Source organism: Crotalus tigris, unplaced genomic scaffold (genome assembly GCF_016545835.1).
Source record: "Crotalus tigris isolate CLP2741 ecotype Arizona unplaced genomic scaffold, ASM1654583v1 scf7180000018504.2861643, whole genome shotgun sequence".
Lineage (NCBI taxonomy): Eukaryota > Metazoa > Chordata > Lepidosauria > Squamata > Viperidae > Crotalus > Crotalus tigris.
The window spans coordinates 1869720-1884510 of record NW_024097043.1 but is presented as its reverse complement, the minus strand read 5'-3'; the positions used below and the strand labels follow the sequence as shown (position 1 = coordinate 1884510).

Here is a 14791-nt window from a genome sequence, read left to right as displayed (position 1 = left end):
AATTATCTTTTGATAATCAGTTTCTGGTGGTGGTGTAGTGGTTAGAGTACAGTACTGCAGCCTAGTTCTCCTGGCTGCCAGCATTTTGGCAGTTCGAGTCTCACCAGCCCAAGGTTGACTCTTCCATATTCCATCCTTCCGAGGTCAGTAAAATCAGGACTCAGACTGTTGGAGCACAATATGCTGAGTCAGTAAACCACAGAGAGGGCTGTAAAGCACTGTGAAGCGGTATATAAGTCTAAGTGCTACTGCTTTTGTAAACATATTCAGGGAGACCACAAATATTGGAATTCCCTCCAGATTTTTCAAGACCTCTGTTCATAGTTGAGTTTTTAAGATCTATTTGTAATTATTCTTTTTTTAAAAGTATTTTATTAATTTTCTATTGTTACAATTCAATACTGCTTAATAAACAACATGTTGTCTCGGTTAATATTTTGCTTAATAATAGAAGTTAAGTTCTTACTCTCTGTCTCGTTTTTCCAGCCATTGATAAAATAAGTTCCATGTTTGAAAATATTCTCTATCTTCTTTTTCTTTGATTCTCAATATGAGTCTATCCATTTCAGCACAGTCCAGTATTTTCTTGATTATCTCATCATCCAATGGTGTTTTTTCATTTTCCAGTGCTTAGCAAATACAAGCCTAACTGCTGTTAATACACATAGTATAAAATATATACCTTGTTTATCAAATTTTTCTGGAATCATGCCTAATAAAAAAAGTTCAGATTTAGAATCTACATGTTTCCCTAACATCTTTTCTAACCAATTATGTATTTTTGTCCAATTTTTTTTTGCTTTAACACATGTCCACCGCAAGTGATAATATGTACCAAGATTTTGATTACATTTCAGCATTTACTAGACATATTTTAAACATTTTTGCTAATCTGACAGATGGAAGATGTCATCTATAAAACATTTTATATAAGTTTTCTTTATACAAAGTTGCCATTGTCAATTTATAGTTTCTTTCCCAAAGATTTTGCCATTTCTCTAATTCTGTATTGCAGAGGCGTCAAACTCAATTTCATTGAGGGTCGCATCAGCATTGCGGTTGCCCCCAGGGGGCCAGGTGGGTGCGGCCTACTGGGTGGGCATGGCCAGCTCTACATCGTTAATGTCAAGGGTGCCTGCGGGGGCCTGGGCAGGAGTGCGACAGATCTGAGGGTCTCTGGCAAAAGGGGGTGGGGCATGCAAGTGCCAAGGCATGGTCCATTTCTTCATTCCTCACAAAGGGTGACATCTCCCCAGCATGCATCCCGGGGGCGGGGCTGACACAGCAGGGGGTGGTTCCTCGCTGTTTCCAGGCGGCCTTGTGGAGCTAAGACTGAATGCGGTTCAGCATAGATGGCCACCACAAAATTATACATTGGCTCCTGGCTGGCCTGGGCCAGAGTGAAGGCAGCAGGGGCCGTTCCCTCACTGTTTCCAGGATGGCTTCATGGGCCACATGAAACCACTTTTCGGGCCGCATCCGGTCCCCAGGCTTTATGTTTGACATGTCTGCTGTATTGTATCCAAAAAATTTTGCCCATATTATCATTGTTTTTTTCACTTGTTCATCTTTCATTTTCAAATTCAATAAAAAGTTATACAATTTCTTAATCAGTTTTTCATCATAAGTCAACAACCCTGATCAAATATTTTCTGGTCTTTATAAAAGCCATATATTTTAACATCTTTATTTGTACCTCGATTGCATTTGCAGTCGAGGCCACCATGATAAGTCAATACCCTGATCTTCTAACTCTTGTTTAGATTTTAATTTCCCATCTGTATTCTAACATATCCTTATATGTTAGAATTTTCTCAGATTTAACTAAGTTTGAATAAACAAATGCTTCCATCGTTGATAGCCATCCTGGGATTTATAGATTTTTTGGTTTATCTTTTTACATACAAATAATAATGTGTTTCTTATTTAGTTTGGTTCTTATTTATTTTGGAAATATCTATGGGGTTTATTCTTTTCATATCATAAAAATGCGTGCCATCCAAGTTGCAAGTCATATCCATCTAAATATAACAACCTTTTGTTTCTGAGGGTTATCCATTCTTTTAACCATGTTAGAGAACATGCTTGGTAGTATAAGACCCAATCTGGTAGTCCAAATCCTCCATTTTCTTTAGCTTCTTGTAGCATTTTCAGTTTAATTCAGGCTTTCCTTCCTTGCCAAATAAATTTCAAGATCAGTGTATTCAAATCATCAAAAAACCTTTTCTCTATTTTTATAGGTACTGTTTGAAATAAAAAAAAGGAATTTTGGTAAAATATTCATTTTCACAGTAGCTATTCTTCCTAACACTGATAGTTTAAGTTTTTCCATTTTTCCAAATCTAATTTTGTTTGATTTAGTAATTTTAAATAATTATCTTCTTTTACCGTTGCACATCTTGGTGTTAAGTATATTCCCAAATATTTAACTTTTTTAACTATTTGTAAGTCTATTTTTTCTGACAGTTTTTTTTTTTTGCTTATCTGTAAAGTTTTTAACTATAACTTTGGTTTTTTCTCTGTTTATTTTCAATCCTGCTATTTCTCCAAATTCTTCTATTCTTTTCAATAGTTTAAGAGTTGTCTCCAACGGTTCTTCTAAAATGAATACCAGATCATCTGCAAATGCTTGTAGTTTATAGCTTTCATGTTTTACCTCCATTCCTTTGATTTCCAGATCTTGTCTGATATTTCTATTGAGAACTTCCAAAGTTAGTATAAATAGCAGTGGGGATAGCAGACATCCTTGTCTTGTGCCTTTCTTTATATTAAAGTTTTCTGTATAGTCCCCGTTAACAACTACTTTTGCTGTTTGTTTATCATATGTTGTCTTAATGATCTTTATAAATTTTTCTCCAAAGTCCATACAGTTTAATTGTTGTATCTTAAATTGCCAACTTACATTGTCAAAAGCTTTTTGAGCATCTAAGAAAATTAGTGCCATTTATTTTCCTGGGTGCATTTCAGTGGTGTGATTCAGCCAGTTTGCACCAGTTTGGCAGAACCAGTAGCTAATTTTTTGTTGTCCAGGCCCAGAATGGACTTCAAGAAGCAGCCATCCACACAGAGAACCGGTTGTTCACATATTTGAGTCCCAACACTTGTGCATTTCAAAGTATTCCAATGTATCTAAAATAATCCTTAAGTTGTTTTTTATTTGTCTTTTTGGTAAAAATCCATTTTGTTCTAGATGAGTAAATTCAATCAAAAATCTTTTCAGTCTCTCTGCTATTATTGAAGTGAAGATTTTGTAATCTTTGTTTAGTAGTGGTATTGGTCTATAATTTTTATCTGTGTCCTCCTTTGGTATTATAGTAATATTTGCTTCTGTCCTGTTTGGTAATTTAGTCTCTAGTAATACCTCATTGTAAACTTCTTTCATTGGTGAGCTTAATGTAGCTTGTAAACATTTATAGAACTCTGCGGGTAGCCAATCCGGTCCAGTATTTGTAATTATTCTGACCTCTCTCTGTAGGATTAATGGAGAGTACATGAAAGAATACCTGGGAAGTCAGATTGCAGGAATTGTCAAGATAAACCAGAAACTACGTGAATTGCATTTGCATGGTGACTGCATTAGTGACTACGAGATGAAGCTGCTCTGGGAAGAACTGAAACACTCAGGGCATAAGTTAAAGGAGCTATGGTAAACTATCAGTTTATTCATTTCTGCTTGGTTTCTATATTGTCATCTGATTTCTTAGGTCTTGTTTATTATAGAGACATTTTAATTTAAATCAAATTAAGTGAAGTATTTTACTTTTGATATTTTGAACATATTTTCCTCATTAATGAGAATTTATTCACTTATTCCATGTAAATTTTTTATTTGGTTGTTTAACAGAAATTTGTTATGGACTTTTTTCTTGCCTTATTGAGAAAGGCATTGATATCTTTAATCTATTTCTTGTACAAAAACACAAGACATAATAATTGAACTGTGATAATAAGTAAAACCTTCAGATTCAGCAGCAAAATTATCATATTAATTGCATCTTTTCTCTCTTTGACTCACTGAAAAATGTGCTGGCATGATATTTGATGACCTGATTGCCATGTTTTGGTTTTACTTATTTTTGCTTTTTACTGTTGTTATGAGCTGCCCAGAGTTGTGCTGCATAAGATGGCTAGTCATATAAGTCTTATAAACAAACAAATTTACACTGAGTAATGAGCTTGGCAGGTGCTGCTCTTCATAAAACATAATTGTGGGGGACTTTAGGGGCAGTGACTGGTGGATTGCCATGATTTCATTTCTGCTCCCATTCAGCATTGCTTTCTGGTAAGAAAAACATCCATCAATCACTCTTCTGAATGCATTGAAAGTGAGTGATGACTCTGGGCCCATAGAAGCACCTGGGGAAGCTCCCTTTGACTTCATCCAGTACCTTCTCCACCACACTGATCTTCTAGCAGGCCTGTTTTGGGAGGGTGTGGTGCTCTTAGAGAAAACTGAGATTCTTCTTTTCACTGCACTTTGGTCCTGGTGAGAAAAATACACAAGAGGAAACTGATTGAGGAAAGCATTTGAACTTTTGTAGAAAAAAGATATTTTTCCCATACGGTGTGCAGTGTGTGATGTAAATGACTCATTCCTATCTTGTATGGGATCCTTCTGAGGAAGGATGGCTACTTTGGCCTTTAGGAAAAGTACAGCCTCCCCATCTCTCTTTGGGAAAAGCACTTGTCTTTTCATAGTCTGAGAATGACACAATGTATTGAGCCTATGAAAAGAAGCCAAGGAATAATTTTACAAAACAAGTCTGAAGTAAGAGACCAAAACAAACTTACCATGTGAATTAACTCTTGAATTTTTTTCCATCGGATATTCACTTGAGATGATCCCTTAATGATCGCTTTTCATGTGACTATGTAACATTAAAAAAAACCCCTATGTTCACATTTTCTTCATTCTTTTTTTAAAATAATAAAGTTATTTTAGTCTGCATACATCTAATGAGATCGATCCATCACTCAAGGGGGGAATATATATCAATTTATAATCACATGGCTTATCTATAAAATCGGAAGATGGTGCTATAGAATGAATTTCAGTTCTGTCAGATTCTTACCCAAGCTGGTATGTGGAGCAAGGAGACTGCTGGAGAGGAGATTTCATTCCTGCAACCTTATATCCTATTGGCTCAGTTCTTCTATTACAGTGTATAGGATTTGCAAAGACTCTGAACCTGATCTTTTGAATCTTCAGTTACTGAGCTTCATTGGGTTTGTTGAGATTAGTTTTCTTACAGTCCAAAGAAAAGGTGTGGTTAAGTTACTTTTCACACCTCTTCTTTTCAAGGTAGATAGGGACATAGGTAGCATATTGTATGAGCACAACACTATCCTGCTGTTTGAAAAATGGCTGCCTTAAAGATAGCAGAGACAAGTTGGGCTGATGATTGCATGAGATCCAAACCATTTCTGTCTAATAGTTTACAAAGTGTGGGAATGTAGAACAGAAAGGGGGGGGAATGCCATCCCTGCCACCCCTTACCATCCATTCCACATGCTAATACCCCCCACACACACCACACTATCCAGTGAATCCATCAACAATGCTATGATGGAAACACAATGTGGCAAAAGGCCACAACACTTAAGCCTTTTAGCCTAGGCTGAAAATATTTACCAATTTCTTAATCATAAGAAAACTAGCCCATTCCAGACATTAAAATCCCTTAGACACCAGACTTCAAATATTCTTGGAAACATACATTCCAGCTCATGCATCTGCAAGCTCAATCTCACTATAAACATTACTGCCCCGAACCTTTTCACTCCTGGCCACCTTTGAGAACTGTCTGATACTGTATGAAACATTGTTGAACAAACCATCCTCCATCTGAAGCAGTTGTCTAGTGTGCTTAGTTGTGACCTATCCCAGACTTGAATTCAGAACTTTCTCCTAACAAATTTATGTAGAGAAACCTGCCTGCTTCTCAAGTACATACAGGATTGGATCTAAACATAATCATATTTAGACAAGATTCACTGAATGGATGTATAAAAGTGTGATAACTGGAAAGATTAGAGCCATTCAGTACATTATCATCTTTATCAAATATCACAGATAATATCTTCAGTGCTTGGCATGTTCTGTTCATGCTCCTGTCCAAATTTCTCTGGTTGTGGAATTGGGTCTTCCAATAGCCAGACTTGAACTTTGCTCCAGATTCTTACAAACCCCAAATACTGAGCAGATTGGGGGAGCCCGGAAAAGATTTTAATTAAGCCAAGACAAAGTGAGGATTTCATATTCATTCTCTTTGAAGGCAAAACACATCTGATGTAGCTCAGCCTGATCCAGAACCAGTCAATCTCATTTTTTGAATTGGAGAGTAACAGTAACAAATAATTGTACATCTAAATATAAAATTCAGTTCAGGTAAACAGTTGATATTTCAGATACAAAACAATTGCATTATCATATAAAGTATATAACAATGCCTATATCAAAACAGTAATACCTTTATTGTGTTACCATACCATTTCTTTTCCAAATGTGATGACATCACTATTAGATTACTATTTTCTTTCATACTTCCTGATTTGTCTTAAAAGTTTATTATAGAACTTTAAATCAAAGTATTCCTTGAAGACTTCCAGAAGTAAACATTTCTCTTGAATCAAAGCGAGCCCTTAGATTAGGAGTAGGCAACCTTGGCTCTTTTATGACTTGTGGACTTCAGCTCCCAGAATTCCTGAGCCAGCTTGGCTGGCTGAGGAATTCTGGGAGTTGAAGTCCACAAGTCATAAAAGAGCCAAGGTTGCCTACCCCTGCCTTAGATCAATCCACCAATGGCTGCTCCACAGTACGGCCCTTTCAACTGGTCCTTATTGGCCCCCAGTGATATCTTGGACAGGGGTGAAATCATGGAAGAGAGCTACTTGTCTACTGATCAGGAGGATCGACTGAGGACCAGGCTGGATAAATTAGGGAGGGAGAGGGGCACTACTCAGGTTGAGAGATGAAATAAAAATATGAGGAAACTATGATTTTTACCTGATTCTGGGGGAAAAATCATGCAGAGCAATGTGAGTAATGTGGGTACACCAAAGCAAAGAAGAAAGAATTCTTTCTGAAAATGGATAGATTTTATAGGGATAGTGAGTCCTTCTAAAGACGATTAAAATAAAGGTTTTTTGAATCAGATCAAATGTGCCTGGAAAGAGTGTGATCAAATAAATGGAATTATATGGGGTACATCAGATTATATTTGAACATCTGGGTCTGGCCTCAAAGATGGTCAGGTGGGTCCCTTCACATTCTGTTAGAGTTATTATGGGTCCTTATCTTTTGTTGACATATTAAAATAAGATTTTCTTTTTCATTATAGGTTGAATGGAAAACATATTGTACAGAAGGGTGAATGGATGGACCCGGAACATGTAGCTAGAGCCCCCAGTGTAAATGCTGCTTCTTTGTGCTTGCTTGTTTGATCTAGTTTTATTTTTGTGTAGAATACGGTTAGGAAGAGTTGGAATTTAATATATTTCAAATGAAAGTCTGAAGAACATTCTTTACAGAAAACACTTAATCTGAACTGAGGACTTTTCTCTCTTTTCAGTTGAAAAATGCAACAGGAATGAAAGCACACAAACCTATTAATGAAAATGTGGACAATAAAACATAATTTATTGATCTTTTGAATCTTCAAAATATAAAGGGATTCAAAATACAAAGGGAAAACCAGTGAAATTTGGGAGGACATATCAATAGCTAATGAACTAATCGAATAATGAGACAATATACTTATGGCAAAAATGGCTGATCTGCATGGCCAGATAGCCTAGTCAGGTGTTTGAACCCCAACCATTTCCAAGGGGAGGATGAGACAGCAATAGCAATAGCACTTAGACTTATATACCACTCCATAGTGCTTTGCACAACTCTCTGAGTGCTTGACAAATGTTAGCATATCTGGGACAAAAATAAGGAGAATCTAGGTCTTATTTTACCAACCTTGGAAGGATGGAAGGGTACGTAAACCTGGAGCCAGTCAGAATGGATCTCCTAGCCATGGGCAGAGTTAGCCTACAATACTGCATTCTAACCATGGCACCACCAAGGCTCCTAGTATGATGTTATCCTATACTCCAATCTTCCTGCTTCAATATGAAAAATAAAGTCATTTCTGGCTTTTTCCAGTCCAGAAGTGCTCCCCAGTTTGCTTCTTCTGCTCTTCTTCCATCTGAGCAACTCCTGCCCTTCATGCACCCACTGGGTGTTGTGGCAGGGATGGTCCCTCTCCCGGGATAATGGTTGCTGCCCTGCATACTGTAGACATTCACTGGATATATAGAAATTATATTGTCCATTATGCTTAATAATTTCCAATGCTTAAATATGCTTGCATGAGGAACAGGGCTAGGAAAGATTGGAATTTAATATTTTTATTTAAAGGGACATCTTTGTCCACAGATTTTGCCTTGATTAATTTCTGATGTGTCATTGATTTTGACTGTACTGCAATTGCTTCATTTACTGTAACTGATTAATCTGCTTCAATTGTTATGAAATATATATATATCACCGGAGCAGAACATACTTAGCTCAGGCCTGAATCCAACATGTAAGTCTGATTTTACATGTAGTTCTCACAATTTTTCTATAAATTGTTTCTGGTTTGCCTGTCCCCCAATAAATTTTGAACTGATTCTTTTCAGTGTAATTTATCTCAGAGGCCATCCTCTTTCTACTGGATGAAGGTTTATAAAATTAAAAGCATAAGCAAACTGAACTTCCAAGAAGTGGGCATTCTGATTCTTCAAACAAGATAGAAACCCTTTGAGATTCTGTCTTTAGAATGGCCAGAAGCACCAAACCAGTTTTAGTATTTTCAAATAAGCTGCACAGTTCTAAAATAATTGCAAAACCAAGGCAATTATTAGAGACTTTATTGAATTAGGAAACCCTGTAAGACAAAATGGAGCAACTCATTTATAAGTTGCTGGGCGGTAAAATACAATTAAGAAACTAAACAAATTAAATATTCTATGATTAAACTGATGCAGAATTTGAACGGAAGAATTGGTATGCAACAACAAGAATTTCAGTGGGAAAAAATATAAAATTTACATTATATTTGATGAAAACCCAGTACAAGACGTTTCATTGATCATGTATTACTCCAGTTCTCAATTATTAAAATTGTTGGACATGTCATGATCAGATTTGATTATTTCACATACGGTGGTGATATTATGAAGCCAGGAATTTTGCAGAATGCTTTATAATAGATTGAAACAAGTTCTACAGCTGGAAATTCCTCTTCAGCCAGCCACTTAAAAAAAGTAAGTATTATTAAACCTTCCATTCCTACACACTGAACTGGCCCTGCATATGGTTATAGCTGCAAGGACGCTCTAGAAATCATATTGAAAGGCACAGGCAGCTCTTGCAGCTAGTCCTTACTTAATGTACACTCAGCGATTGTTCAAAGTTACATCAGCCAATTTTGGTCACCATATTACAAAAAAGATGAGAGTTTGGAAAAAAATCAGAGAAGAGCAACTCAGATGATTAAAGGCCTGGAGACTAAAATATATGAAGAACGGCTGCAGGACTTGGGTTTGGCTAGTGTAAAGAAAAGAAGAAAGAGGGGGATATAACAGTTTTCCAGTATTTGAGGGGCTGCCACAAAGAAGAGAGGGTCCAATTATTTTCCAAAGCACCAGAGGGCAGGACAAGAAACAATTATTGGAAACTGACCAAAGAGAGAAGCAACCTGGAATTAAGGAGAAACTTCCTGACAGTGAGGACAATTAAGCAGTGGAATAGCTTGTCCTCAGAAATCGTGAGCACTCCATCACTGGAGATTTTTAAGAAGAGGTTAGACAGTCACTTGTCTGAGAGGGTATAGGTCCTCCTGCTTGAGCAGGGGGCTGGACTAGAAGACCTCCAAGGTCTCTTCCAGCTCTATTCTACTTGGCTCTCATGGTCAATGTCTGGAGCCTCTGCATTCCATCTCACCCTTCCCTCCACCAGTTCTTTGGCAAGTTGAATAGTGATAACATTCAGATGAAGCAAATGTGGTTCAATCTTGACAGATGACTTCTCAGAATATAATAATTTTAGAATATTGCAAAAATTATGTTTGAATGACATGTTTCTCATTCCATGTCAAACAAGGTAATGACTTACTGATTCCATTTTCTTAATAGAAGTATTAGAGACATATAAATATTATTTTACGTTGAATAAATTTCAATCTAAGATATTGAAAATTTTGATACAGATGTTAAGACAATTGTTGTTAGGTTAGATCTCCCTTTATTCAATTCCACTCAGTTTTTAATATTTATATATCAAAATGATTTATTGGGAATTAATATTTATAAAGACTAACTGGGATTTTAAGTTTCATAACCTTGATGATCTTTTCTAATCATCTATGTGTGTCTGAAGCTGAAATGCTGTAGGTCCAAAATTAGATGCCAATAGATGTTGCACTGGTGGAATGCTAAAGTAAAAAGATTATTTATTCTTTAAAAGAATTAAAACTAACATTATTATTATTATTCTATAATCGGTTTAAAGTAAAAATCTCAGCATATATTCTACAGAATAGAGATTTTTAAAAAATCAGTTTTAAGGTCTGAATTATTGTACTGCATCAATTCAACATGAGAAAAGGGATCAAATGCAATTTTCCACAAGAAAAATACTATAATACTCAACTTGGATATAATAACAACATAGGCTATGTCTAAAAGGGTTATCTCTAATCTATTAATATATCTAAAATGATGATGATAATCTAATAATCTAACCATCATTTTAGATATATTTCCTTACCTAAAAAAAAATCTATTGAAGGTGATGCTATACAAGTAACCAAGAATGAAATACAGGAATATTCTAAAAAACCCTAGGAAGGAGTATTTATATTAAATGAAGTTGTTACAATTTTGGAATAGTCAAAATAGCTGAAAAAAGTGGACCTTGCATTTATGGGAAAAGAGGAATAGAAGGAAGAAGAATTTTCTAATGATATAATTCAAAATTTGGGAAATCCAAATTACAACTGCGTATTTTTCAAACCTATTGGAATTGAAGAAGCCCATATCTGCCCATCTTTCAATCTCTTTTTCTTTGTGAATAAAAAGGAATATACACAATGTTGAGTCCGTGGCGGGAAAACAGACACGAGAAGCAGCTGGAGTTCTCAGTTTCATTTATTCAGCGTTCAGCTTACAGGAAGATGGCTTCAGCCTCGCCCAAACGCCTCGCAGCCTCTTATATAGGCAACTCCCGGGTAAATGGGTTACTTTTCCCGCGCCAGCACCCGCGCATGCGCACGGCGCTGGCGACAGCCTGTCTGGTCCCGGGCAGCTTTGCACCTGCCCGGGACTGCCTGCAAACGCCCGAGCCGTTTGCAAGGCTCGGGACATAACACCCCTTTCCCCCGGGCTAAAACTACTACCAACATACAACATTTATTTTATATGACATTTTGCTCCCCAGTGCTCCCACTGATTACTGGCTTTTGCCTTGCCAGCAATGTTATGTAATCTTCTAGATACTTAGGAGATTTCTTTGCTCTCTGTGACCTTCTTAGCTCTGGGTTACTGGCATAAGTCCCCTGACTGGAGGGAGGCGTGAGCCTGTTCTCTCTATTGTGCCCTGGTGTCTTCCAAGGACTGTGCCCCGATGCCTGGCCTGCTTGCTTGCCCACCGGGCTCGTCAGGCCAGGGCTTCTGTTACTTTGTGACCTGGTTGACCTACCTAGCTGTAGACCCTCAGGCCCCTTGAAGTGATAGCCGCTGCTGGGCGTCTCTGTAGAACCTCCTAGGTCAGTCCAAGACCTGTCAGGAGGCTGTCCATTCCCTGAACCCCATTCTGTGTTCGGGCTCGTGTGGGTTTCTGTACTTTCCCAAAACTCAGGTGTTCCCTGATTTGTGCTAGGGTTGTTGTAGTCGGGACTTGGTTCCTCGACTAGCTCTGTGTATGTTTGACCCCCTGTAGGATTTGGGGTAAGGTCAGGCCAACCTTGGGAATTGTGTGCCAGCTCTCTTGCGGGGAATGATTTGTTGGGATGCCCCCGGGTATCCTCCGTTGCTGGAGTGCTGTGTGATGTGTGTGGAAAGTGAGTATGCCCCCGGGGTGACTCCCTGGCTGGAGTAGGCGTGAGTGCCTGTTGTGTGGATAAGCTCCATGACTTTCTTTTCGGAGCAATTGCAGAACCTTGGGACGAGCCGTTTGTGGCTCCCTCAGTGGAGATGGGCAGTAGCTCTTGCCCTTCCCTTTGCTCCAAAGGGTCCCCCTCCCCCCCGGAAAAGACCCAGGAGTCTCAGCAGAAAAGTCTCACCTAGAGCGAAGTTGGTCGATGTGCCGACGCAGGACACGACCGTTGTCCAGGGCAACCTCGTAGGAGAGAGGACCTGTGATCCTGGACACAGAAGCGGGGACCCATGTATGACCAGGCCCGTAATTGCGAGCCCAAACCGGGGCACCCACAAGTAGTTGTCTAGGTGCCCTAGGATGTGAGGTAGATGAAGGCAGTCTGTCCGGATGCAACCGGTCAAGTCTAGTAGTAAGTTGGCGCCCCCAACGAAGTTCAGCTGGACTTCTCCCTGTAGAAGTGGACGGTGTGGTGCGATAAGAAAGGAGAAAGTCAGCCAACCTGTGATGCAGTCCCCGTAGGTGAGTCTCTTCAAGGCGTCCTTTGCGATGCGCACCATGCGTTCAGCCATACCGTTGGTGGACGGGTGAAAAGGCGCAGACGTGGCATGACGAATCAGGTTTGCCTGTAAGAAAGCTTGGAATTCGGAGGAGGTGAATTGAGGGCCGTTGTCGGACACAATGACATCTGGCAGCCCGTGTGCAGCAAAAATCCCCCTCAGTACCTGAATAGTCTTTGCAGTGGTGGTGGATGAGACAGGCACAACCTCAAGCCATTTTGAATGGCTGTCAACAAGGACCAAGAAGAACTGGCCCTGAAAGGGCCCAGCGTAGTCAATGTGCACCCTAGACCATGGGGACTGTGTTTCCTCCCATCTATGCACAGGAGCTTGGGGCATCTCTGGGCGAGATCGTTGGCACAGGTGGCATGCGTGTACCTTAGCCTCAATATCTTTATCTAAAGCAGGCCACCACAAGTGGCTGCGTGCAAGAGCCTTCATACGAACAATGCCAGGATGACCCTCGTGGAGGGATTCTAAGACCCTAGTCCTCATTGAGGTGGGAATGACAACTCTGTTTCCCCAAAGCAGACAACCCTGAGAAAGGGACAGTTCGTTTCTTTTGGACCAGAAACTCTGAAACTCAGGACTAGGGCAGTGCTCAGGCCACCCGGACAGGACCCAGGAGCGGACACGTGAAAGTGTGTGATCTGTACCTGTTTCAGCGGTAACATCCCTGGCACTAAGAGGGAGCTCGGGCAAGGCTTGGATTGATAGAATGTTGACAGCTGGCGCGGGGTCAGCTTCTACTACTGGCAGAGGCAATCTACTGAGGTCATCAGCATGGCCCATTTCTTTCCCAGGCTTGTGGAGTAATGGAAAATCATATGCAGACAAGAAAATAGACCACCTAAGCATTCTAGGGGAAATGATGTGGGGAGTCTGCTTACGTGTGGTAAACAGTCCCAGCAGAGGCTTATGGTCAGTGAAGACCGTGAAATGCCTGCCATATAGAAAATCGTGGAATTTTTTAATTCCAGCAACAACAGCCAGAGCCTCCCTGTCTATCTGAGCGTAGTTGCGCTCGGCAGAAGACAGTGTTCTGGAGTAGTATGCAATAGGAACCTGAGTTCCATCAGACCTGAGGTGACTCAGGACAGCTCCAACCCCGTAGGGGGACGCATCACAAGCGATGCACACAGGGAGAGACTCGTTGAAATGTGCAAGAACACTGTTAGAAGTGAGCAAGGCCTTGACTTCTTTAAAGCAAGCCTCATGCGCTTGTGACCACAGCCACACAGCCTGTTTGTCTAGTAGCCTGTGAAGAGGCTCAGCTACACTAGCTTTATGTGGAAGAAAAGAATTGTAGAAATTCAGGAGGCCTAGAAAGGCCTGAAGTTCGGCCTTAGACTTTGGCCTGGGTGCATCTAAAATAGCAGTTAGTTTGGATTCAGCAGGATGAATCCCAGCAGCATCAATTTTGAATCCCAGAAATTCAGTAGAAGGCACCCCAATCTGGCATTTGTCTTTTCTGAGCTTGAGGCCTGATTTCCTGAATCTTAACAGGACAGCCCTAAGCCTTTCAGCTAGAATGTGTGTGGAGTCTCCTGCAATCAAGACATCGTCAAAGTAGGGGCAGACCCCTGGTATACCTCGTAGTGTGTTTTCCATTACGCTTTGGAAAATCCCAGGAGCGACATTTACTCCAAACTGTAGCCTTTTTACTTTAAAGGCTCCCCTGTGGGTCACAATGGTCTGAGCTATGGCAGCATCATCATCAACAGGCAGCTGTTGATATGCTTGAGCTAGGTCAAGCTTTGCAAAAACACGCCCCCCCTTGAGAGAGGCCAGGATGTGACTGACCACAGGAACAGGATAGGCATGTTGCTGCAATGCCTTATTGAGTGTGCATTTGTAATCAGCACAAATGCGAATGTCCCCATTTGCCTTTAGAGGCGTGACAATGGGGGTCTCCCACGGGCTGGAATCAACAGGTTCTAGGATTCCCTGTTGGATTAGTTTGTCTAGTTCAGTGTCAATCTTACTTTTTAAAGCAAAAGGGACCCTTCTTGCTTTAATCCTAATGGGAGTGACAGTGGGGTCTAGCTTTAAGGACACAGGTGGTCCTTTGAATGTGCCCAGCTGGGGGCTGAAAACATCTGCA

The 14791-nt window shown here is 39.9% G+C and overlaps 1 protein-coding gene across 3 annotated transcripts in view; it reads left to right on the top strand.

The window, feature by feature from the left end:
• Positions 1-9550, top strand: part of LOC120312467 (NACHT, LRR and PYD domains-containing protein 12-like) — a 62645-nt gene extending 53095 nt beyond the window's left edge. For all 3 annotated transcript variants that reach the window (XM_039353228.1, XM_039353226.1, XM_039353227.1), the window contains 2 exons: positions 3476-3646; positions 7341-9550. In XM_039353228.1, coding sequence (XP_039209162.1) covers positions 3476-3646; positions 7341-7443 — 274 coding nt within the window. In that variant the 3' untranslated portion in view covers positions 7444-9550. The remainder of the gene's footprint in view (positions 1-3475; positions 3647-7340) is intronic.
• Positions 9551-14791: the final 5241 nt, after the last annotated feature.